This window comes from Pectinophora gossypiella, chromosome 26 (genome assembly GCF_024362695.1).
Source record: "Pectinophora gossypiella chromosome 26, ilPecGoss1.1, whole genome shotgun sequence".
In the NCBI taxonomy this organism is placed as follows: Eukaryota; Metazoa; Arthropoda; class Insecta; order Lepidoptera; family Gelechiidae; genus Pectinophora; species Pectinophora gossypiella.
This window is the reverse complement of record NC_065429.1, coordinates 1,705,401-1,726,502: the sequence shown is the minus strand read 5'-3', so window position 1 is coordinate 1,726,502 and position 21,102 is coordinate 1,705,401. Positions and strand designations below refer to the sequence as shown.

General features: G+C 39.4%; 1 protein-coding gene across 1 annotated transcript; it reads right to left on the bottom strand.

Annotated features, from left to right (window-relative positions):
- Positions 1–149: 149 nt before the first annotated feature.
- On the bottom strand, positions 150–14,425 carry LOC126378568 (aldo-keto reductase AKR2E4-like). The gene is made up of 9 exons (XM_050027009.1): positions 14,272–14,425; positions 13,444–13,545; positions 11,885–11,955; positions 10,067–10,166; positions 8,998–9,108; positions 8,089–8,259; positions 2,609–2,806; positions 723–831; positions 150–327 (listed from the first exon to the last, which is right to left on the bottom strand). The coding sequence occupies exons 1-9, from the start codon at positions 14,317–14,319 to the stop codon at positions 209–211; spliced, it is 1,029 nt and encodes a 342-aa protein (XP_049882966.1). The 5' UTR covers positions 14,320–14,425; the 3' UTR covers positions 150–208.
- Between the last annotated feature and the right edge of the window lie 6,677 nt (positions 14,426–21,102).

Genomic DNA, 21,102 nt, shown 5'->3' with positions numbered 1-21,102 from the left:
CTTATGATACTTGGTCTTTGTGTATACAACTGTCAAATGTAGAGTGACAACGATGCATTTGTCATTGTTGGACAAATAAAATAATTTATGACGAAATGATATTGGATTGTCAGTTTCGACTATAGTAATGTCAATAAAAATGAAATACTTAATATCTTATTATTCCTTTCAACTCGTCAAGTCAACGACATTAAAAAAAAATAAAATGTTATTCCTTGTTTCGTTTGAAAGGATCCGGAGCGGGGGTGTCTGTCTTCTCGAAGGGATAATAAGGGTGGTCCTGCCAGAATGATGGGTTGACAGTGCGGTAGTCCTTATTGAACTTGCCTGAAAGGAAAACACATGTAGAAATATAAGTTTCTTTGCATTTGGGGGTCAAAAAAGGCCATATTCAAGCAATTCATCTCGAAAAGCAATATTGCTATTTGACATTTGTCGACATTATTTTTAAATGCGAAAATTTAAAATTGCAGTATTGCTTTTTTAAAAGAATTGCAACCTCAACAACCTGAAGGGTTAAAAAGGCGACATCGAAGCAATTCATTTAAAAAGCAATATTGCTATTTTACATTTGTTTGCATTGCGCACTTTGCGCAACGGGATTTGAACCCGGGACCTCCGGATCGTGAGCCCAACATACTATACACCTCTGCGTACTCCTTCGGGGCTGCAGGCGTGATGTTGTAATGCTGCTTAATATGTGGTGTTGATCTGTAACTTACTCAAAGTCGTCATTTCCTCAGGAGTCAGTTCGAAATCGAATATGTTAATGTTTTCTTCGATCTTTTCCTTGCGGATCGATTTTGGAATAGGCACAACGCCCCTTTGTACCTGAAAAAAAAAAAACTAAACATTGACAAATGAAACACCCCAATCATCTTACAAGCCGCTTGATAACTCGAAAGTTTATTCGGACTATTGAGTTAATTCGTTTGGGGTTCGGAGTAGGAGTCTGCTCCGAGGTTGGGGGCTTAGGTTTCATCATTCATCGTCATCACCATTCATCATTTCATTATGTGCTTTATTTATTCCGGACTACGGGCATAGAATAAGGAATAATACTATCAGACTAGTTAGTAAGAAACTTTAGTAACAATTAACAACTTGTTATGCAAAATAAAAAATAAGAAAAAAAATAATGTTAAGATTTGACTTTTAAGTGGTTCTACCCCATACTATTTTTATTATTTTTTTTTTAAAGAACGTCTAGGGCCCTGTGCCGAGGTTTTTCTTGCAGCTTCTTTCCCCCGGCTATACAGGTTGTGAGAAGCTGCAGTAGTTTTAGGCGGATAAGACGTTCGTTATGTAAAAATTGACTATTCAAAGTGTAACTATGTTACCTACTGAATAAAGATATTTTTGGATTTGAATTTTAATAATTTGTTTGGTGTAAGTAATTTATAAATCTTCTTATCGTGTGCGTTTTGAGGTGGAAAACCAATCTCAACTCTGGTGTCAGGGTTATTATAAATAATTAAGTAATGCGTTATATTTAGCTACCGCATTTCATTTGCGATAACATATCATTAATGTTATTATTATGTGTGAAGAATTCGGATAATTACTTTTAAAACGATGGGATGATGACCGGATGTTCTTATAGTATTAAACGAATTATCTTTATATGCATAAATTGTTAACATTGATTGAAGACATTGGCATATTTTGGTTGCCATTTATCATATCATGGCGGCGTTTCCGACTCAATGAACAATTTAAGTATTAGCAGATAATAATTTTCAATCCATTATGCTTCTGGTCAAAATAAAGAGAAGCAACATACACATAATGAAGCAACATATACATAACGTGATCCAAATATCAAGTACTTAACAATTATTTTTATACAGGATGTTAGTGACATCGTAACGAAAACTTTGAGGGATGATTCTGGCCATGATTCTGAGTTGATATCAAGTGGAATTTTCCGTCGCAAAGGTATGGAACGGAAAATATTTAAAAAATCACTAACATTTTCATGAATTTTCCGACAGGAAAATCCACTTGATATCAACCCAGAATTATGGTCTGAGTCATTCCTCTCAGTATTCTATTCACTAACACCCTATCTACTTGTATGTACTTGTACGGGGTGTAAGTTACATCGTAACGGATATACTGAGAGGGACGATTCAGCTCATTCAAAAATACAAATTGAAAATAATTTTAAAACTATAAAAAAATCATAAATTTTGTGACGGGAAATTCAACCCAGAATCTTGTTTTGATTCATCCCCCGCACTATTATGCTTCTGCCATTACATTATCCTTTTGAATAATTATGTAACCCGAGAAATTAGAAAATAGGTAATTTTATTATCACGTAAAATCTATGGAACGCCATCTATATTGTTTTTGGTGAACTTAGCCTGGAAAGTTGCTCATTAGGAATTAGTTGTTAGGTTGCGTTTGAATCCTTATATACAGGTTGTGTGAAGCTGCAGTAGTTTTAGGCGGATGAGACGTTCGTTATGTAAAAATTGACGATTCAAAGTGTAACCATGTTACTTACTGAATAAAGATATTTTTGAATTTGAATTTTTAATTGGAATTTTGAATTTGAATTTTGAACTTGAATTTTGAACTTGAATTTTGAATTTGAACTTACCAGATATTTCAGCACGACTTGAGGAGTACTCTTCTTATACTTCTCGGCAATCTTGACTAACTCAGGGTCGTCGGCCCTGGGAGGAGGAGACTCAGTGGTTTTGTCGAACAACCCTCCGAAGGGCGTGTATGCCATCACAACGATGTCGTGCTCCTTGCAGAACTCCAACAGTTTGTCCTGGGCTAGATTAAGGTTCACCTGGAAGAAAAAACAGGTTTTTGACATTTGAGGGTCCACAGAATACCAGCGTCGTGGCTAGCGCCGCGGCTTATGCTGAGTGAGGCCCTTTTATAAAGGACACCACCACCATCGTTGACCAGTCCATACACTCAATTATTTGTATTTCTCGTGTATGTTGTTTTTATTATGTGTTTTGTTTGATTGTAAGTTGTGTGTTACTCCGTGTTTTAAATTATATATTTGTTTTGTATTTGTTACTGTGGTGTCCCTTTATAATGAACGTTTCTTTCTTTCTTTCTTTCTATCTTTTTTTAATCCTTATGTGAGTTATGCGCGCGCGTATAAAAGTAAGTGCACAATGGCCCCGATTCCTGCAGACAATTTCAATTCAATTAAATTCTTTATTCATAATAAACATTACACGTCAACAAATATTTCGATGAGTAGGTACACATTATATAGATTACTTTACAATATTTCAATATTACATCACAATAAAATCATACACAAATTATATCGCTATATTGTCGTCATCCTAATTTTATATTATTGAGAAACTCTGTTAAGTCATAATAGGCTTTATGAACCAAATAATGCAGACACCGCCTAATTTTATTTTAAGTTATATCCGTCATTTTCATATCCGTCGAAAAGGAAAGGAACGGATGATTGACAGCTCTTAATTTTAGGAAGATTGAGTAAATGAATGGAATAACCCGGGCGAATCAAAGACGTACCTTACGTCGCTGGTATGCAATCCGTTTGACGTGCTGTCTACTTAACTGTGTCGGGTTATTGACTGATGTAAAATTTTTAGACGATTGGTTTAGACTTGTGCTTAAAATTGACGTGTGTTCCATAAATTTTATGCTTGTTGATTACCCGTCCGGCCCATATGGCCCCTTCCTCGCACTCTACTCGCGATTTCCCGGCTCTGCCACTCACGCAAACCAAACTCGCGCCACAGCGTCCATCCGCATGGATTCGTCCCCCGGCAATCGTCCGACCCACAAATCCGCTCCGCGCCCAACCTAGTAGCAACTTAGGTATTCCTGCAGCCACTCTTGCGCCTCATCCGGTTCCTGCGATGGCCCCTCAGGCCTCTGCGTTTCCTGTCAACCAGTTTAGGGAATTTAGTATTCTCTTTAAGTCGGCCCTTAGTCAACTTGACAGTTTATTAGACTCCCTGTCCCAATTTAAAGCCTAATAATGGATTGTACGAATAAAAGTAGAGTCAAACCGCGTTCCCTTACAATAGGTTTTTTCAATGCTGATGGCATCTTAGGTCAACGTGCAGAGATTCACGAGTTTGTAAAACATCATCAGGTAGATATTTTATTAGTGCAGGAATCTTTCCTCAAACCCTCTAATCGCGACCCCAAGATGGCGAATTATAATTTAGTGCGAAACGACAGGATCTTTGCGCCCAAAGGGGGCACTCTCATTTATTATAGAAAGTCACTTCACTGTATACCTATAGACCCGCCTGCCCTCACTGACATTGAGGCTTCGATCTGTCGAGTGGGCATGACAGGACATCAGCCAATCACACTAGTGTCGGCTTATCTATCTCCTAATAACTCTAAGAGGTTACTTAGAAGTGACCTCGAAGCCCTCTTTAATCTCAGTAATTCAGTCATAATTGCTGGCGATCTTAACGCTAAACATCTTTCTTGGAGTTGCTTAACAACAAACACAAGAGGCAGGGTATTAGAAACTCTAGCCGAGCCCCTCTATTATGATATAATAACACCATTGCAGCCCACTAGATATCCCCCTGACTTGAACCACAGACCAGAAATACTCGACTTGGCGCTTCTAAAGAACATAAACTTACGTTTATGTTCTATAGAAGTACTACACGAGTTACAATCCGACCACCGACCTGTTATATTAAAACTAGGCTCCCGTTTAGACGCCCCTGATAATCCAGCAACCCCTAAGACAGTACTGGACTGGGAGAAGGTGGCCGAAGGCCTCCAGTCTTCTAGTTCAGTATACTTAGATAGTATCCCAGTAGAAATAGCCTCCTTAGAGGAGGCCTCGACAGCTATTAACTCCCTCACGGATCACGTGAGGTCGGTTTTGAATGAAAGTTCAAAACAGGTTCCGGAGATGGAAGACCATCGCTGGAAACTGCCTACCGATATCCGTGATCTGCTAACGGAGAAAAACGCAGCCACCCGCGCATATGATTCCAATCGCACCGAGGAATGTCGCCGTCATTTGCGTCTCTTGCAGCATACTGTAAGAAAACGTATTAATGACATGCGACAGAATCGGTGGGATAATCTTTTGAGCGGCATTGAGCCCCACCACCAGGCCATCTGGCAGCTGTCTAGGTCTCTTCAAAAGGATACGGTTGTTCCTACTCCTCCTCTCAATAGGCCTAACCAACCCCCCGCTTTTGACGATGACGAAAAAGCCGAATGCCTTGCCGACAGTCTCGAAGCCCAATGTTCGCCCAGTACTCTCCCTATCGATCGTAGGCACCTCTCGACGGTGAACTCTGAAGTTCAGCGTAGGGCTTCTGTACCTCCCACCGATCCTCCTCTTCCACAGGTTACTGAGGAAGAGGTACTAGGTATCATCAAAAGATTTCATACCCGAAAAGCCCCTGGCTCAGACGGTATCACGAATCGTGTCCTTAAAAACTTCGGTGCTCCCCTCATCTGCTTACTAACGGCAATATTCAACGTCGCCATGAGCAACTGCGTCTTTCCACAGCAGTGGAAAGAAGCAATTGTAATTGGTATACCAAAGCCTGGGAAACCTAAAAACGAACCTTCGAGTTACCGCCCTATAAGTCTCCTCAATACCATGGGGAAGATTTATGAGCGGCTCATTTTTGCTAGATTACGGGACTACGCCGAATCCAATAGTCTTATTCCACCAGAGCAGTTTGGTTTTAGAACCAAACACTCCTGCGTTCAACAAGTGCACCGTATTGTTGAACATATCTCCAGTAGATTAAACTTAAAAAAACCTGTCGCTACGGGAGCGCTCTTCTTCGATGTGGCGAAAGCGTTCGACAAAGTCTGGCACAACGGCTTGATCTACAAGCTTTATTCACTGGGAGTGCCAGACCGTCTCGTGCACATCATACGAGACTTCCTCTCAAATCGAACCTTTCGCTACCGCGTAGAAGGGACGCTCTCGTCACCGCACCCGATACATGCCGGAGTCCCACAAGGCTCCGTCCTCTCCCCTTTACTATTTTCATTGTATACTAGTGACATTCCCAACTCCCCTAATACCGAATTAGCTTTATTTGCGGATGATACAGCCATCTATTCTTCGTGCCGTGGTCGAGTTATGATGACCGGAATCCTCCAACGCGCGGCCAATGCCTTGGGCAAGTGGTTTCGCAAATGGAGAATCGAGGTAAACCCGGAGAAAAGTGCAGCGGTGTACTTTTCAAAGGGCTATTATAACACGCCACGGTCACGCCGTCAACTTAAAATCATTAAGATGTTTGGCAAGCCGATCCCTTGGGAGGAGCAAGTCAAATATCTCGGCGTAGTCTTAGATAGACGTCTTACTTTCAAGGCCCATATCAAACGTGTACGCGATCGCGCCGCGTTTGTAATGGGCCGTCTTCACTGTCTTCTTAACAAGCGAAGTAAATTGTCCCTTAGGAATAAGGTGAAAATCTACACGACTTGCATCCGTCCGATCATGACCTATGCAGGGGTAGTTTTCGCTCATGCGAGTCCCTCTCAAATCCACCGTCTACAGGTAATACAAAATCGTTTCATGCGGAAAGCCACGGGAGCTCCGTGGTTCCTTCGCAATGAAAATCTGCACATTGACCTAGGTCTGCCAACCATTGCCCAATGGCTCAAATTAGCTTCCAAACGTTTTTTCGATTCTGCTCCGCACCACCCAAATCCCCTGGTAGTTGCGGCTTCCGAATACATCCCGCTTAGGGACGGTACTGAAAAGTATCGGCGTCCGAAGGACGTAATATACGATCCCGACGACCCGATTACTCTAGCCATAGAGGCAGCCAATCAGCTCGCGACACCAAACACTTCAGGACCCCGATACCGACCCCGCCGGCGTGGTCGACGATTTCCCTCATTCAGCGCTTATCGCTATCGACCCACTAGGGTCGATTAATTCTTTCAAATATTTTTCCTCTCAGACGACGCCCTGAGCCGAGGTTCGCGCCCAACTGGGCACCCTCAGGCCTGTTGTCTTAAACGTTGTACCGGGTGAGAGCCTTCAGCGCTCCCCATTTGTCCGGCCAAGTAGTTAATGCCATCTGCGGCAAATCTACAATAAGTCACGTCAAAAAAAAAAAAAAAAAAAAAAAAAAAAAAAAAAAAAAAAAAAAAAAAAAAAAAAAAAAAAAAAAAGATTACCCGTCCCTTTCCTTTTCGGTGGATAAGAAAATGACAGATATAACTTAAAATAAAATTAGATGGTATTTACAGGAATTAGCACCAATTATTTTTATTTTTATGGCACTCATCCGTACTTATCGACTTATTGTAGATTTGCCGCAGATGGCATTAACTACTTGGCCGGACAAAATCCCTGAGCAATCTACGGTGTTCAATCTATGGTAATAGTAAATCTGTCAGTATTGTAGGTATACATTTTGTAGAATTTGATAGTGACTAAGTTATTATTTTTAAGTCACCATCATCACTAATTTAAGAGCAACGCTCTTGTCAGTGTAACATTCTCCATGCTACTTTTTAGGGAAACATAGCGCAGTGGTTTCCCTCTTGCCTTCTACCCCGCAGTACTCTGTCTGCCTGTCTTGCGCCTAGAATAGTCTATAGGGAATCTCACACATACACATACATACATAAACTCACGCCTATTTCCCACCGGGGTAAGCAGAGACTATAGAATTCCATTTGCTTCGATCCTGACACACTTCTCTTGCTTCCTCCACATTCATCAATCGCTTCATACACGCACGCCGGTTCAGAGTAGATCGTATTGAACCTTTTCTAAGGACATCTCCAATTTGGACATCATAAGTCCTTCTCGGTCTTCGGTTTAGGGAATCTCACAAAGATAATAAATCGAAAAAAAAATCTCGGACGGGAATGAATCCAAGAGGGAGGGGATCCATCCCGCATCCAAGTTTGTAAACGTTTATTTCCTTTTGGTGGTTGCCTGGAAGAAATTGCTTTATAGCAATAAGGCCGCCCACATTGTACTGTATTCATGTGTTATGTCTGATTGTTTAAATGTAGTTCTGTGCAATAAAGTATATTTGATTTGATTTAATGAAATCCGCAGGAAGAATAAATCACGTCAAAAAAAAAACGTGTACTCACCTCCACCTGCAGAACTGCTGGCTTGATCTCAGAGTGTTCCATCAGGCGCTCCAACTGGCTGATGTTGAAGTTGGACACGCCGATCGACCTGGCCAGGCCGTTATTCTTGGCCACCTCCATGCCCTTCCAGGTACGCTTGTAGTCTATTATGGCGTAGGCTTTCTCGTCCGGCTGGTACAAAGTGTTCATTACATAAACCGTTAAGCCGTTGAGGAATGTCGAGGAAGAGAAGTGAGTCAGGATTGAAGCAAATGTAATTCCATAGTCTCTGATTACCCAGGTGGGAGTGTGTGAGTTTATGTAATCCTCTTCTTATCGTGTGGGTTGTGAGGTAGAGTACCAACCTCAGCAACCCTGGTGTCAGGGTTATTATTGAGCGGCCAAAGGCCCCTGATACGGCTCATGTATCGACTACTTACTTACCTACACCAGTAAGTAGTTACCGCGACCAACGACTTAACGTGCCTTCCGAATCACGGATCATCTTACTTCCGGGCCATTAGGTGATCTGATCAGCCTGTAATGTTCTAACCAATCTACAGACCACAAAGTAATTTTTGTGATATGTCCCCACCGGGAATCGAACCCAGGACCTACGGATCGTAAGCCCAACGCTCATCCACTGGACCACGGAGGCCGTTGATGTGGTTTAAAAGTAAGATTAATGCTATTTTACACACACACGCACGCACGCACACACGCACGCACACACGCACGCACGCACACACACAAGCACGCGCGTACCACTGCTACTACTTTAATTAATACGTGGTTAACTATAATTACCTTCACTAGCTTATAACATAATATTATTATTGTAAAGTACTTATTGTATAATCGTATGAGCTGTTGTTCACCTGAATAAATAAAAATAAATAAATAAAATTTGGTATGTGATAAATCACTTACGGTAAAAGCAACAGGGTTGTGGATTAAATACAGGTCCACATAACTCAAGTTCATTTCCTTTAGGGACTCAAATAGCGACCCCACCGGTTTATCTTGTTTGTTGGAAGCCAGCTGCAATAAAAAAAAAATTAACACCCGTATTCTAAGATGTCTACTCCAAGGTTTCTCGACTCCGTCCTGAGTTGAGGCGACCTCAAGGTCTTCCTCGAAGTCAGCTCAAAATCGGTCTTCTCGGACGGCGCCTCAACCTTAACTCATGTATGTAGGTATGACGTCATGATTTTCGTATTATTATGTTGGCAGTATGACATGATCGACTCCAGTGAGTAAAGTCCTCAACTCGAGGGCGTAAATGTCAACTTAAAATACCAAAATGTGAGTGGGGGAAGAGTCGAGTGAACAACTTAGGAAACGGGTGTTACTAGGAAATAAGAAAACCTATATTATCGCGGCAGTCTTAAACATTTTAATGTAAGTACTAAGATATTTGCATAATTTTTGAAAAACTTTAATAATAAAATCGGACTTCCACCAATAAAATAATATAAGTACGGCTATATACAGGGTGTTAGTGACATTTATTGTTAGTGACATTTAATATCAAGTGGAATTTTCCATCGTAAAAGTATACGATTGAAAAAAAAGACATGAATTTTGCGACGGGAAATTCCAGTTGATATCAACTCAGAATCATGGTCTAAATCATCCTTTAAAGTTTTCGTTATGTCTTTATGACACACCCCGGACACTTCATACATACAACCTCTTTTCACACAGACACTTTTGACGTATGACACCATGCGATTCAAGTCTAAACTGTGTTCGATGTTGGGTGAGGTAAACCTAGCTCAGCTGCTGGTGGGGAGCGGAGAGTTGCCGTTCTATATGAAGTATTACTACTTATTCTAAGGTTACGATGTCACTTACACCCTGTACATGAGATAGCTGGCGAGGCGTGGGTGTTATACTATCCGCTGCCTACCCCAGAATACAGGCCTGATGTTATGTTATGTTGTAATGATGTTAAGAAGTTTCTGAATAAATATAATATAAGAAATCATCAAGGAACCTTTGTGACGATATAAACATCTTCCCTTGGGACTGAGGACTCTCGCACCGCCTTGCCGACCTGATGTTCATTTTTGTAAGCTTGAGCTGTATCGAACAACCTGAAAGAAGAAATAGAAAAAAATAATCCATGATAGCTTCGAATCGATATGTTCAAATCCCGGCTTGTGTTTGGATCAAAGGTAGGTTTCCCTCATTCAGCGCTTATCGCTATCGACCCACTAGGGTCGGTAATTCTTTCAAATATTTTTCCTCTCACACGACGACGCCCTAAGCAGAGGTTCGCGCCCAACTGGGCACCATCAGGCCTGTTGTCTTAAACGTTGTACCGGGTGAGAGCCTTCATTGGTCCGGCCAAGTAGTTAATGCCATATGCGGAAAATCTACAAGTCACGTCAAAAATAAAGGATTATAGATAATTTATAAGGCCGCCTATTGTGCTTATGTTTTATTCGTATGTTTTTGTCCTTTGTATAATGTTGTTGTGCAATAAAGTATTATTGATTGATTATAACACGTGGTTTCTTAAAGCATAGAATAGAATAAACACACACATCACACACATAAACAAAACAATAACATCAATATATAATAATAATATATATAATAATATATATAATATATGGGTCTTAATAGTTAGCTGACGAGGAGTGGCTATATATATTGCAACAGGGGTTTTAGGCTGCCTGTCTATTGAAGCGGAGCGAGCTTGCGGAGCGGTGAAACGGATAAATATTAACCAATAGGATTGCATAAAAACTCCGCTCAGCTGCAGTGGACAGAGCAATCTCTGTCCACTGCAGCACCGACCATGATTCCGAGTTGATATCAACTGGAATTTCCCGTCGCAAAATTCATGTCTTTTTTTTTTCAATCGTATACTTTTACGATGGAAAATTCCACTTGATATTAAATGTCACTAACAATAAATGTCACTAACACCCTGTATATAGCCGTACTTATATTATTTTATTGGTGGAAGTCCGATTTTATTATTAAAGTTTTTCAAAAATTATGCAATATCTATCTTAACAGCCTCCGTGGTCTAGTGGTTAGAGCGTTAGGCTCAGCTGCAGTGGACAGAGATTGGTTAATCCTATTGGTTAATATTTATCCCTTTTACCGCTCCGCTTAAATGGACAGGCAGCCTTACTGTTATGTAAAAATATAACAGAAACATCAAAGTGATTATCCAGCCAGAGTTTCCGCGTAATGGTTACCCCATACATAACATAACATAAACAGCCTAATACGTCCCACTGCTGGGCACAGGCCTCCCCGCAATCAACCGGAGGGGGTATGCCGCATACTCCGCCACGCTGCTCCAATGCGGGTTGGTGGAGGTGTGTACGGCTAATTGCCGGGACCAACGGCTTAACGTGCCCTCCGAAGCACGGAATCATCTTACTTTTTCGGACAATCAGGTGATTCAAGCCTGAAAAGTCCTTAAATATAGGACAATTTCACAAAGTGATTTCGACAATGTCCCCATCGGGAATCGAACGCGGACCTCCAGATCGTGAGCCTAAGGCTCTAACCACTAGATCACGGAGGCCGTTTGTCTTTTCACTTTATTATTAAACAAAAGTTCTATTATATATTGTATTTTTTTTTATATTAATGACAATAGTACTTCTTCTTCTTTGCGAGTCGATGGCGATCGAAGCTAAATTTTTGCTGACCAATAATTGGCCACGCTTACGGCATTGTCAGTGGCTTCGTACAGGTCTTCAATAGTGCAGGTGTTAGGGCACTTAGGACAGCACAAAAGGTGAGCCATAGTTTGTGGTGATACTCCACACTTAAGTAGCTACTTTACCTGTATCCAGCATTGAGTGCTAATGTCACTGGAAGCTCCACCTCACCATCTTTAACTTCTTTCTGACCATGCTGGAAGAAATAACATTATATAAGCTCAGTATATGAGCCGAGAGAGTTAAGGAGATCGGTGGCGCAGCGGTAAACGCGCTCGGTCTGCGATTGTTGAAGTAAAGCAACTTTCGCAAAGGCCGGTCATAGGATGGGTGACCACAAAAAAAAAGTTTTCATCTCGAGTTCCTCCGTGCTTCGGAAGGCACGTTAAGCCGTTGGTCCCGGCTGCATTAGCAGTCGTTAATAACCACCAATCCGCACTGGGCCCGCGTGATGGTTTAAGGCCCGATCTCCCTATCCATCCGTAGGGAAGGCCCGTGCCCCAGCAATGGGGACGTTAATGGGCTGATGATGATACGAGCCACACCCCGGACACTTCATACAAACAACCTCGTTTTACACAGACACCACACATTGACATTATCGTACACGCGCGTCTGTGTGTGTGATGTCTGACGCCATACGATTCCAATCTGAACTATATCCGAGGGGGGTGAGGTAAACCTAGCTCCTGGTGGGGAGTGGAGAGTTGGCGATCTATACGTAGTATTATTCCTTATTCTATGTCCGAGGTACATCCATCGCAAGTTGAACCAAGTACCCTTCGCGGGTTGGAAGGTCAGACAGGCAGTCGCTTCTGTAAAAAACTTAGATAATACCACATGGAGTATACTCCACCACGCTGCTTCTGCGCGAGTTAGTGAAGGTTTTGTTGATTCATAAGCTCACGTGTATATCCTAATGGGGTAGTCAGAGGTACATTCATTGCAAGATGAACTAAGTACCCACGCCTCATCGATCTTTCTGTTAGACCAACAATAGGTGAGCCGTATCGCCGTCTATAATGGTCGACACAACTGTGCCAGTGAATTCAAATTCAATTTAGTCACTCCATTCACTTATACTTTGCACCAAAATGAAAAGGAAAGACAAAACAAGACTTACTTAACTAAGAAGGATGGCATCTGGATGCCTTATCGCCTAAAGCGACTTCTTCCAGGCGGCCATAAGGTGACGAGAATAATACAAAGATCAAAGATGGCGGGCGTAACTTCAACTATTAAAGTTGCGACTTTTTTAAAACATATTCATTTATTGTATGTCCCAAACATAGTAAGATGGTACATGTGTGACGCCCTGCAAGGACACGGTAATATAAAAGTGGCGACAGGAGGTGCCTTATTATAATAATATTATAAGATATTGGTGCTAATTCCTTTATACAACATCTAATTTTAATTAAAACACATAATAACGGGTTCTTACCGCGTTTAAAGCAGGGATATGAGACCCCCGAAACTCTCTCTTCCGTAAACTTAAAACCATCTAATTTTATTTTAAGTTATATCTGTCAAGATTTGTGCTTAAAATTGACGTGTGTTCCATAAATTTTATGCTTGTCGATTACCCGTCCGTTACCTTTTCGGCGGATAAGAAAATGACAGGTATAACTTAAAGTAAAATTAGGAGGTGTCTGCAGGAATCGGGGCCATTATATAAACCTACCTCGTCAAATCCCAAGAAGGTGCCCAGACCTAAGGCTGGTATGGAGTTTCCATCATTTAAGGGTAACCTTGGAGCTTTGCCACCATCTTTATTCTCACACAGCTGAAAAAAGCACATTCCACTTACACCCCGTACGGTCACGAGCATTAATATTATGTTTACACTTTGGTACCATGTCACATTAACTTTTTTGACAAATTGAACTGTAAGTCTCATTAAATGACAAATATGTTAGTGCGACAGAGTCCTAAAGTGGGTACATTATATTGCTTATGACTGTACAAGTACGTACAGGTAGCCATACGGGTATGTAAGGGTGTTAGTGACACCGTAACGAAAACCTTGGGGGATGATTCAGACCATTATTCTGAGTTGATATCAAGTAGAATTTTCTGGCAGAAAATTCACGAAAAATTTTGTGTTTTCTTTTATTTTCAGTTCCATACTTTTACGATGGAAAATTCCAATTAGATATCAACTCAGAATCATGGTCTGAATCATCCCTCAAAGTTTTCGTTACGATGTCACTAACATCCTGTATGTATAAAACTGAATCAGTGTTTGTTAGTCTTGCTAAGACTCAATGGCTGAACCGATTTGGCTAACTTTAGTCTTAAAATGAAGGTTTAAACTGTGATAAAATATAGAAAAGGGTGATACGATGTTCACTTGGTCATCTGTTTTAGATAAAATACTGCAAACAGGGGTTAAAAAGGCCACATTGAAGCAATTCATCTAAAAAGCAATGTTGCGATTTGACATTTATTTTATTTTAATGTCACCTTTTTAACCCCCCAGTAATTTGAATCAAAAATGAATATGACTTACCACACAAACAAATGAAGCAGTCAAAAACAAACTTTTTATGAACAACATATTAATTCAACTTGTAAACACGGAATGAAACAACTTTATTGTACTCACCTACTCACTTAGAACATTTTGTTGTGTTGTCGATTTAACTGTAGATAAGTCGACTAACCGGTTACGTAGTGTTATTTCTTACTAGTTTTCGCCCGCGGCTTCGCTCGCGTCAAATTTGGGGCAACACAGTTTCCCTTCCTTAATGTACAAATTTTACCTTCCTACCTTGAAAACTGTGATAAGTCCCATATTAAATTTCACCCTCTCTTTGAAGGGGATGAGGGCAGATTTCCACAAAAAAAAAATATGCACGATTTTTTGTTAGTCACAAATAGTCCGCAAACCAATTTTTAGCTTTCTACCTTAAACATTGCGGAATGTTCCGTAAAAACTTCCACCCCGCGTTTTAGGGAAGTGGGGGGTTAGAAAGAGAAAAAAAATGCCTATTTCACTCTCCATCACTTCAGCTATATCCACTTAAAGAATCACGTCAATTCGTTGCCCCGTTTTGCTGTGAAAGACGGACAAACAAACAAACAGATAGACACACATACACTTTCGCATTTATATTAGTATGGGTTCTATGCCGGTTATAGTTTGTATAATTAGGACGTGTAGAGTTAGAAACTTGGCGCTACATGAGATCTGATGACTTTTTGACATTGATCGATATGATCTCGTGCTGGCAACATTTTACATGAAAATGTTTTTGTTGGGATACATATTAGTACTCATGACCGTACATATTTCGTCGCCTTATAGAGACTTGTAAGCGCCATTTTGAAAAATAATATTCGGATATAGGATTTTTGCTAACAAAACCTCGCAATAAACAAGCTAGTTTCAAATTAGGTTATTGTGGTCTCAGTTTCCGCCCAGAATGAAATGAATTGAAAGAAATAAGCACAGATTTTCCTTCGTTTAACCTTCTATTTTCATGGATAACAGACATATTTTAATGCATTTTTTATTTTTGTTTTTGGGTATTTATAAACGACGACCCTTGCTATTACACCAAGGCACAATTACATCTTCCACCCATTATTATTCTGATCAAAATAAAGAGAAGCAATATAGGTAGCAACATAATTCTATACATTTTCATTCATTCATCATCAGCCGTATGACGCCCACTGCTGGGCATAGGCCTCCCCCAAGGATCTCCACGACGATCGGTCCTGAGCTGCCCGCATCCAGCGGCTTAATGTGATCCAAATATCAACAAATTATATTTTTATTATACTTAATGCTTCAGCCATTACATTGTGTTTTGGAATAATTTTGTACCCGAGTTATGAGAAAATAGGTAATTATCACTTTAAAGCTGAACAACGCCATCTATATTCATTTGGGTGAATGTAGCCTGTAAAGTCGTTCATTGTGGCCTTAACACCACGTCGATATAAGTACCTAGTTGTTAGTAAAGTTTTTATATATCGACAATCTTGTTCACCTTGGAAACTTATTAATAGACTTGAACACAATTATCTACAGAATGCCCTGCAGACACCTTCTTATTTTAAATTATGTACTCTGTAATTTTTTATCCGCCAAAAAGGAAAGGAACGGATAAATGACAACTGTTGATTTTAAAATGAACGAACGAATTAATGAACAACCCGGCCCATTGCCCGTCTTTTTAAACGCTCTGATAAAAAAATAAATAAAACAAATCAACAAATTATATTGTAATTTATTAAATAAATATTTTTTTTTCCAATTTCGTTCTACTTGCGATCGGTCGTTCTACCATAAGCAGGTGTTTTAAGGTGTGGATATGTGGGCGTTTATAATCCTGTGATTACATGGCCCCCGTTTCTGTCCTCTTATGTTACTTCAATAATAGTAGGTGATGGATTAAACACACGCAGGCACACACACTCACACGCTCACACACACACACACACACGCTCTCTCTCAGACACACACACACACACACACACACACACACACACACACACACACACACACACACACACACACACACACACACACACACACAGTAGTAATTAGATCCTCTAGTCTCAGTAGTACGGTTGTTTTGTCCGGCCCCGAACTACTGATACCAAAAAAGTCTCATTAGTACGGTTATGACGTCAAACCGAACTTATGTGACTTTTTTGGTATCAGTAGTCCGGTTAAGGAGGTTATATAAAAATCACAAAAAGTATTAGAAAGCGAAATATTTTTTATTAAATAGTAAATAATATTGAACGAAAATAATTTTCTTTGTAAAAAAACATAACATAACTTACTTCTTGTACTTAACTTCAGTACCTCAGTACTACTTCGATACTCATATTTAATAGTAAAAATCGGAACCAAAATCATTTTCTTTGTGAAAAAATTAGAACCTGTTCTTCTGCCTAACTTCCCTTCTTCATTCATTTCATCTCTTCTACTCATATTAAGATGCTATATACGATGCAATTTTATGTAAATAAGATTAGGTTTAACAAATTCAAATTCAAATTCAAAAATATCTTTATTCAGTAGGTAACATAGTTACACTTTGAATCGTCAATTTTTACATAACGAACGTCTCATCCGCCTAAAACTACTGCAGCTTCTCACAACCTGTATAGCCGGGGAAAAGAAGCTGCAAGAAAAACCTCGGCACAGGGCCCTAGACGTTCTTTTAAAAAAAATAAAAATAAACATAAAATATTGATATACAATTGAGTAATTTAGCTGCCTAATATCAGTTCTCAGACAGTTAATCCCATGCATTCATATCTTCTAAATAATCACTAACTTTATAATAACCTTTTTTGTAAAGTTTTTGTTTAACTACTTTCTTAAAGCAGTTGAAAGGCAAATTCTGAATGTCAATGGGAATCTTATTGTAAAAACGTATACATTGCCCCTTAAAAGATTTAGTAATCTTATGTAATCGACTGACTTGTAAAGCAAGTTTATTTTTATTCCGGGTATTAACAATGTGCCGATCGCTATTTTTTGCAAATAATCCTATATGTTTTTTTACATATATTAAGTTTTCAAAGATATATTGTGATGCCATAGTTAAAATATTAATTTCTTTAAATTTATTTCTAAGTGACATCTTGGGTCCCAATTTGTAAATCGCCCGAATGGCCCGCTTTTGCAGAACAAAAATGCTGTTCACATCTGCAGCATGACCCCACAGCAAGATGCCGTACGACATTAGACTGTGGAAGTAGGCAAAATAAACTAATCGCGCGGTTTCTACATCGGTTATTAAACGAATTTTTTTGACCGCGAATGCTGCTGAGCTGAGCCTTTTGGACAACTTATCAATATGAGGACTCCATTGCAACTTAGCGTCCAAAGTAATTCCCAAAAATACAGCAGTATCCGTGAGGTCCAATTCCTTATTTTTTACAATAATAGAATCGAGCGGCCTACTAACATTCGATAACGTAAAATAAACATATTTTGTTTTATTTTCATTAAGTAGCAGGTTGTTTACAGTAAACCAATCCACTACCTCTGAAATGGCGTTGTTTACATCGTCAAAGGAATCTTGTCGTCTCTTTACTTTAAAAAGTAAGGAGGTATCATCTGCAAACAGCACCACTTCATGTTTTACAAGACTAGGTAGGTCGTTTATGTAAACTAGGAATAGAAATGGACCTAGAATTGAGCCCTGCGGGACGCCTATAGTGACGTTAGATCCACACGATCTGGAGCCATGCACATCAACCCTCTGAACGCGGCCACTAAGGTACGACTCCAAAAGAGCGATGGCATTATCTGTTATTCCATAGTGACGAAGTTTCGCGATCAATATATCATGACAAACGCAATCGAAGGCTTTGGAAAGGTCACAAAAGACACCAATAGCATCTTTGGACTCCTCCCAAGCCTGAAAAACATGATTTATTAACTCAACACCAGCATCGGTTGTTGAGCGACCCTTTGTGAAACCAAATTGTTTATTAGACATTAAATTGTTTAAATTGAAATGTTGAAGTAATTGCAGTAATAAAATTTTTTCAAATATTTTACTAAGCGTGGGTAGTATAGATATTGGTCTAAAATTAGTAGGGTCAGAAGTACTACCAGCTTTAAACAATGGAATGACTTTACTGTGCTTCATTAAATCTGGAAACACACCATTGTCTACACATTTATTAAATATACATGATAGATAGGGAGCTATGCAATCAATCACAGAGTTAATGACTTTAACAGAGAGACCATGAAGATCTGCAGTCTTTTTCATTTCTAAAGATTTAAAAGCTCTTAAGACGTCCCTAGGACTCACGTGTGTAAATGTTAGTTTATCTACTTTGGACGTATCTATGTGCTCCTTTACAAGTGATTGAGCGAGTGCAGGAGATGACTTCAAGTCCTTGGTAGTCGAAAATGGAATGTCAGTAAAGAATTTTTCAAAAGCTTCAGCAACTTGCTTATCATTTGTGAGTAGTTTACCGTCAATTTGTAATTGATACTCGAGATCGCGTGCTTTGACTTTCCCATTTTCGCTATTTATAACTTTCCAAGTCATTTTAATAATATCTGAGCTACCTTTAATTTTACTGCTAACAAACATTGCCTTCGCGGTAACGCAAACACGTTTGAAAACTTTTGAATACCGTTTTACATAGTCGTGAAAAGCTACGCTATGATTGTATGTTCTTTCTTCATAAAGTTCATACAACCTGTTTCTACTCTTATAAATTCCTACCGTCGCCCAGTCACTAAAAATTGGTGTGTCTGCTTTCTTAATTGTTTTTGCCTTAAATACTTTACTAACTTCCGATTTTGTTAGATTAAATAGGGAGTTATATAACAAATTTGGGTCATCACAGTAAGGAAGTTCTGGTAATTTGTTTGACATATTATCTTTGAATTGTTCTAAACGACTACTTGATATGGGATTGCATGTAACATCCTTTTTCAGAGAGCGGTCAATAAATAAGTTGAAAGATATTTGTTGACCACAGTGATCTGACTTTAATTTATTAATTATTAATTTATCACAAGGTTCTAAGTTACTAAAAATATTATCGATACATTTCGCGGACTGTGACGTGATTCGGGTTGGTTCTGAAAAAAGATTTACAAGATTATAACACAGAAATAAAGATTTGAATGTAGTACTTAATGAGCAATTTTCCAGAATATCAATATTGAAATCACCGCAGACGATAACATGTTTGCTTTTATTACATAATTTGCATAAAGCTTCATCAATAACTTTCTCAAATAGATCATAAGATGAAGCGGGGGGTCTGTATACGCTCAATACAATAAGCCGGCTGAGTTCAATACAGGCTAGCTCAACAGTTCGCTCAACTGAGAGACTTACAATATCCGTTCGTTCCTTATATTTTAAACAATTACGTACTAATATTAATGAACCGCCACGGATAGCCGTCTCCCTGCTGTACGAGCTGGCAACCTGGTGATTATTGAAGCAAACGAACTCATGTTTTTTTAGCCAATGTTCAGTTACGCACATAATATCAACACAATTACTGTTTAAAAAAAGTTCAATTTCAAGTTCCTTGCCCAATATTCCTTGTATGTTTTGGTGTACCAGGTTGATTACATTTGTATTTTTCTTATTGCATTTTATATTTAATATGTCCTCATTTAACTTACTACAGCCAAAGTTTTTCTCTGTTGTCATTAAATTTAATTTAAATTACAAATGTCAGAAATAAAAATAGGCTGCTCAATAGGAGCAGACGCGTTAAAAGCCAACGAATTGGCTGATTCTATTGTAAAAAAAAAGGATAGCGACTTCGCTATTTGTCTTTTGTAAAAGTTAGATAGATAGTAATATCTATCTTTGGTCAAATAAAAATTCCTAACATAGGAATTCGTATCAATAAACTGAAACTTATTATAATAATCGCATACTAAAGTATGCAACGTCAGGTTTAGATCATGTCTAAACTTATTTTCGGTTTTTAGCTGACTTTGGCTGAAAGGCAATGCAAACAAAATCACTTGTGCTACATTCGGTAGGCTGTTAAGTAAGGAAATATAATGAGTAAGTAGTTCTTTGTTCGCGTTACCTCTCCTACCGGCCAAGATTATGATTGTACTATTTTGTGAGAATTGATATGAAATTATTCTTTTTAAAATGTCTAAATAGGAGGCACCCGGCATACAATTATTAATTACTGCCCGCCTCAAGAAATGGCTAAGTTGTAAACCCATTGATTTGCCAATTTCGTCACTAAACATAATAATATTTTGCGCTTTGTTTACCGGCGCGGGCGCCGCCTGCCCGGTCGCCGACGAGAAGGACGTATTATTGTCATTATCAATAGGTGTGAGGAGCAAGTCCTGCGGCGCCGGTACCAGCTGATGGGCCGGCGCAGGCGCGGACAGAGGGGAGGATTCGGAAACACGAGCAAGCCGCTCAGTCTGCGAGGATGAATGCTTGCATCTATACTGACGATTAATTAGTGAATCGAAGCGTTCCGCGTTGTGAAAACTCAAACTCACTATCTTATCAGCGGCCAGCTCGTGCTTTCGAATAGTTTTCTGAGCTACTTCGTAGTCCAGTGTCATATATTCTAAGGATTTTGTCAGTTTTTTTATCTGTGCCTGGAGCTGATCAATTTCACACTCATATTTTTTTGTTTGGTTTTCTAACGTTACGGTACAAGTATTAATTTCGTTCAATAGATGTTGCCCCGTATTAAACAAGTGATGGTGTGAAGTTGATGCTTGTGGTGAGTCACAAGTGAGGTTACTCTTTGAACACAACACCTCGTGAGATGGGGTGGCGGCAGGGACCAAGTCAGGTGAGTCTATGATCAGCTCGTCAAACAGCGATTGTGTCTGAGACGT

Coding starts and splice junctions, on each gene's coding strand:
- LOC126378568 (XM_050027009.1), bottom strand. CDS start 14,319: ATGTTGTTCATAAAAAGTTTGTTTTTGACTGCTTCATTTGTTTGTGTG. Junction 11,956..13,443: donor CCTTCTTGGGATTTGACGAG/GTAGGTTTATAT, acceptor TATTTCTTCCAG/CATGGTCAGAAAGAAGTTAA. Junction 9,109..10,066: donor ATGTTTATATCGTCACAAAG/GTTCCTTGATGA, acceptor TTTTTATTGCAG/CTGGCTTCCAACAAACAAGA.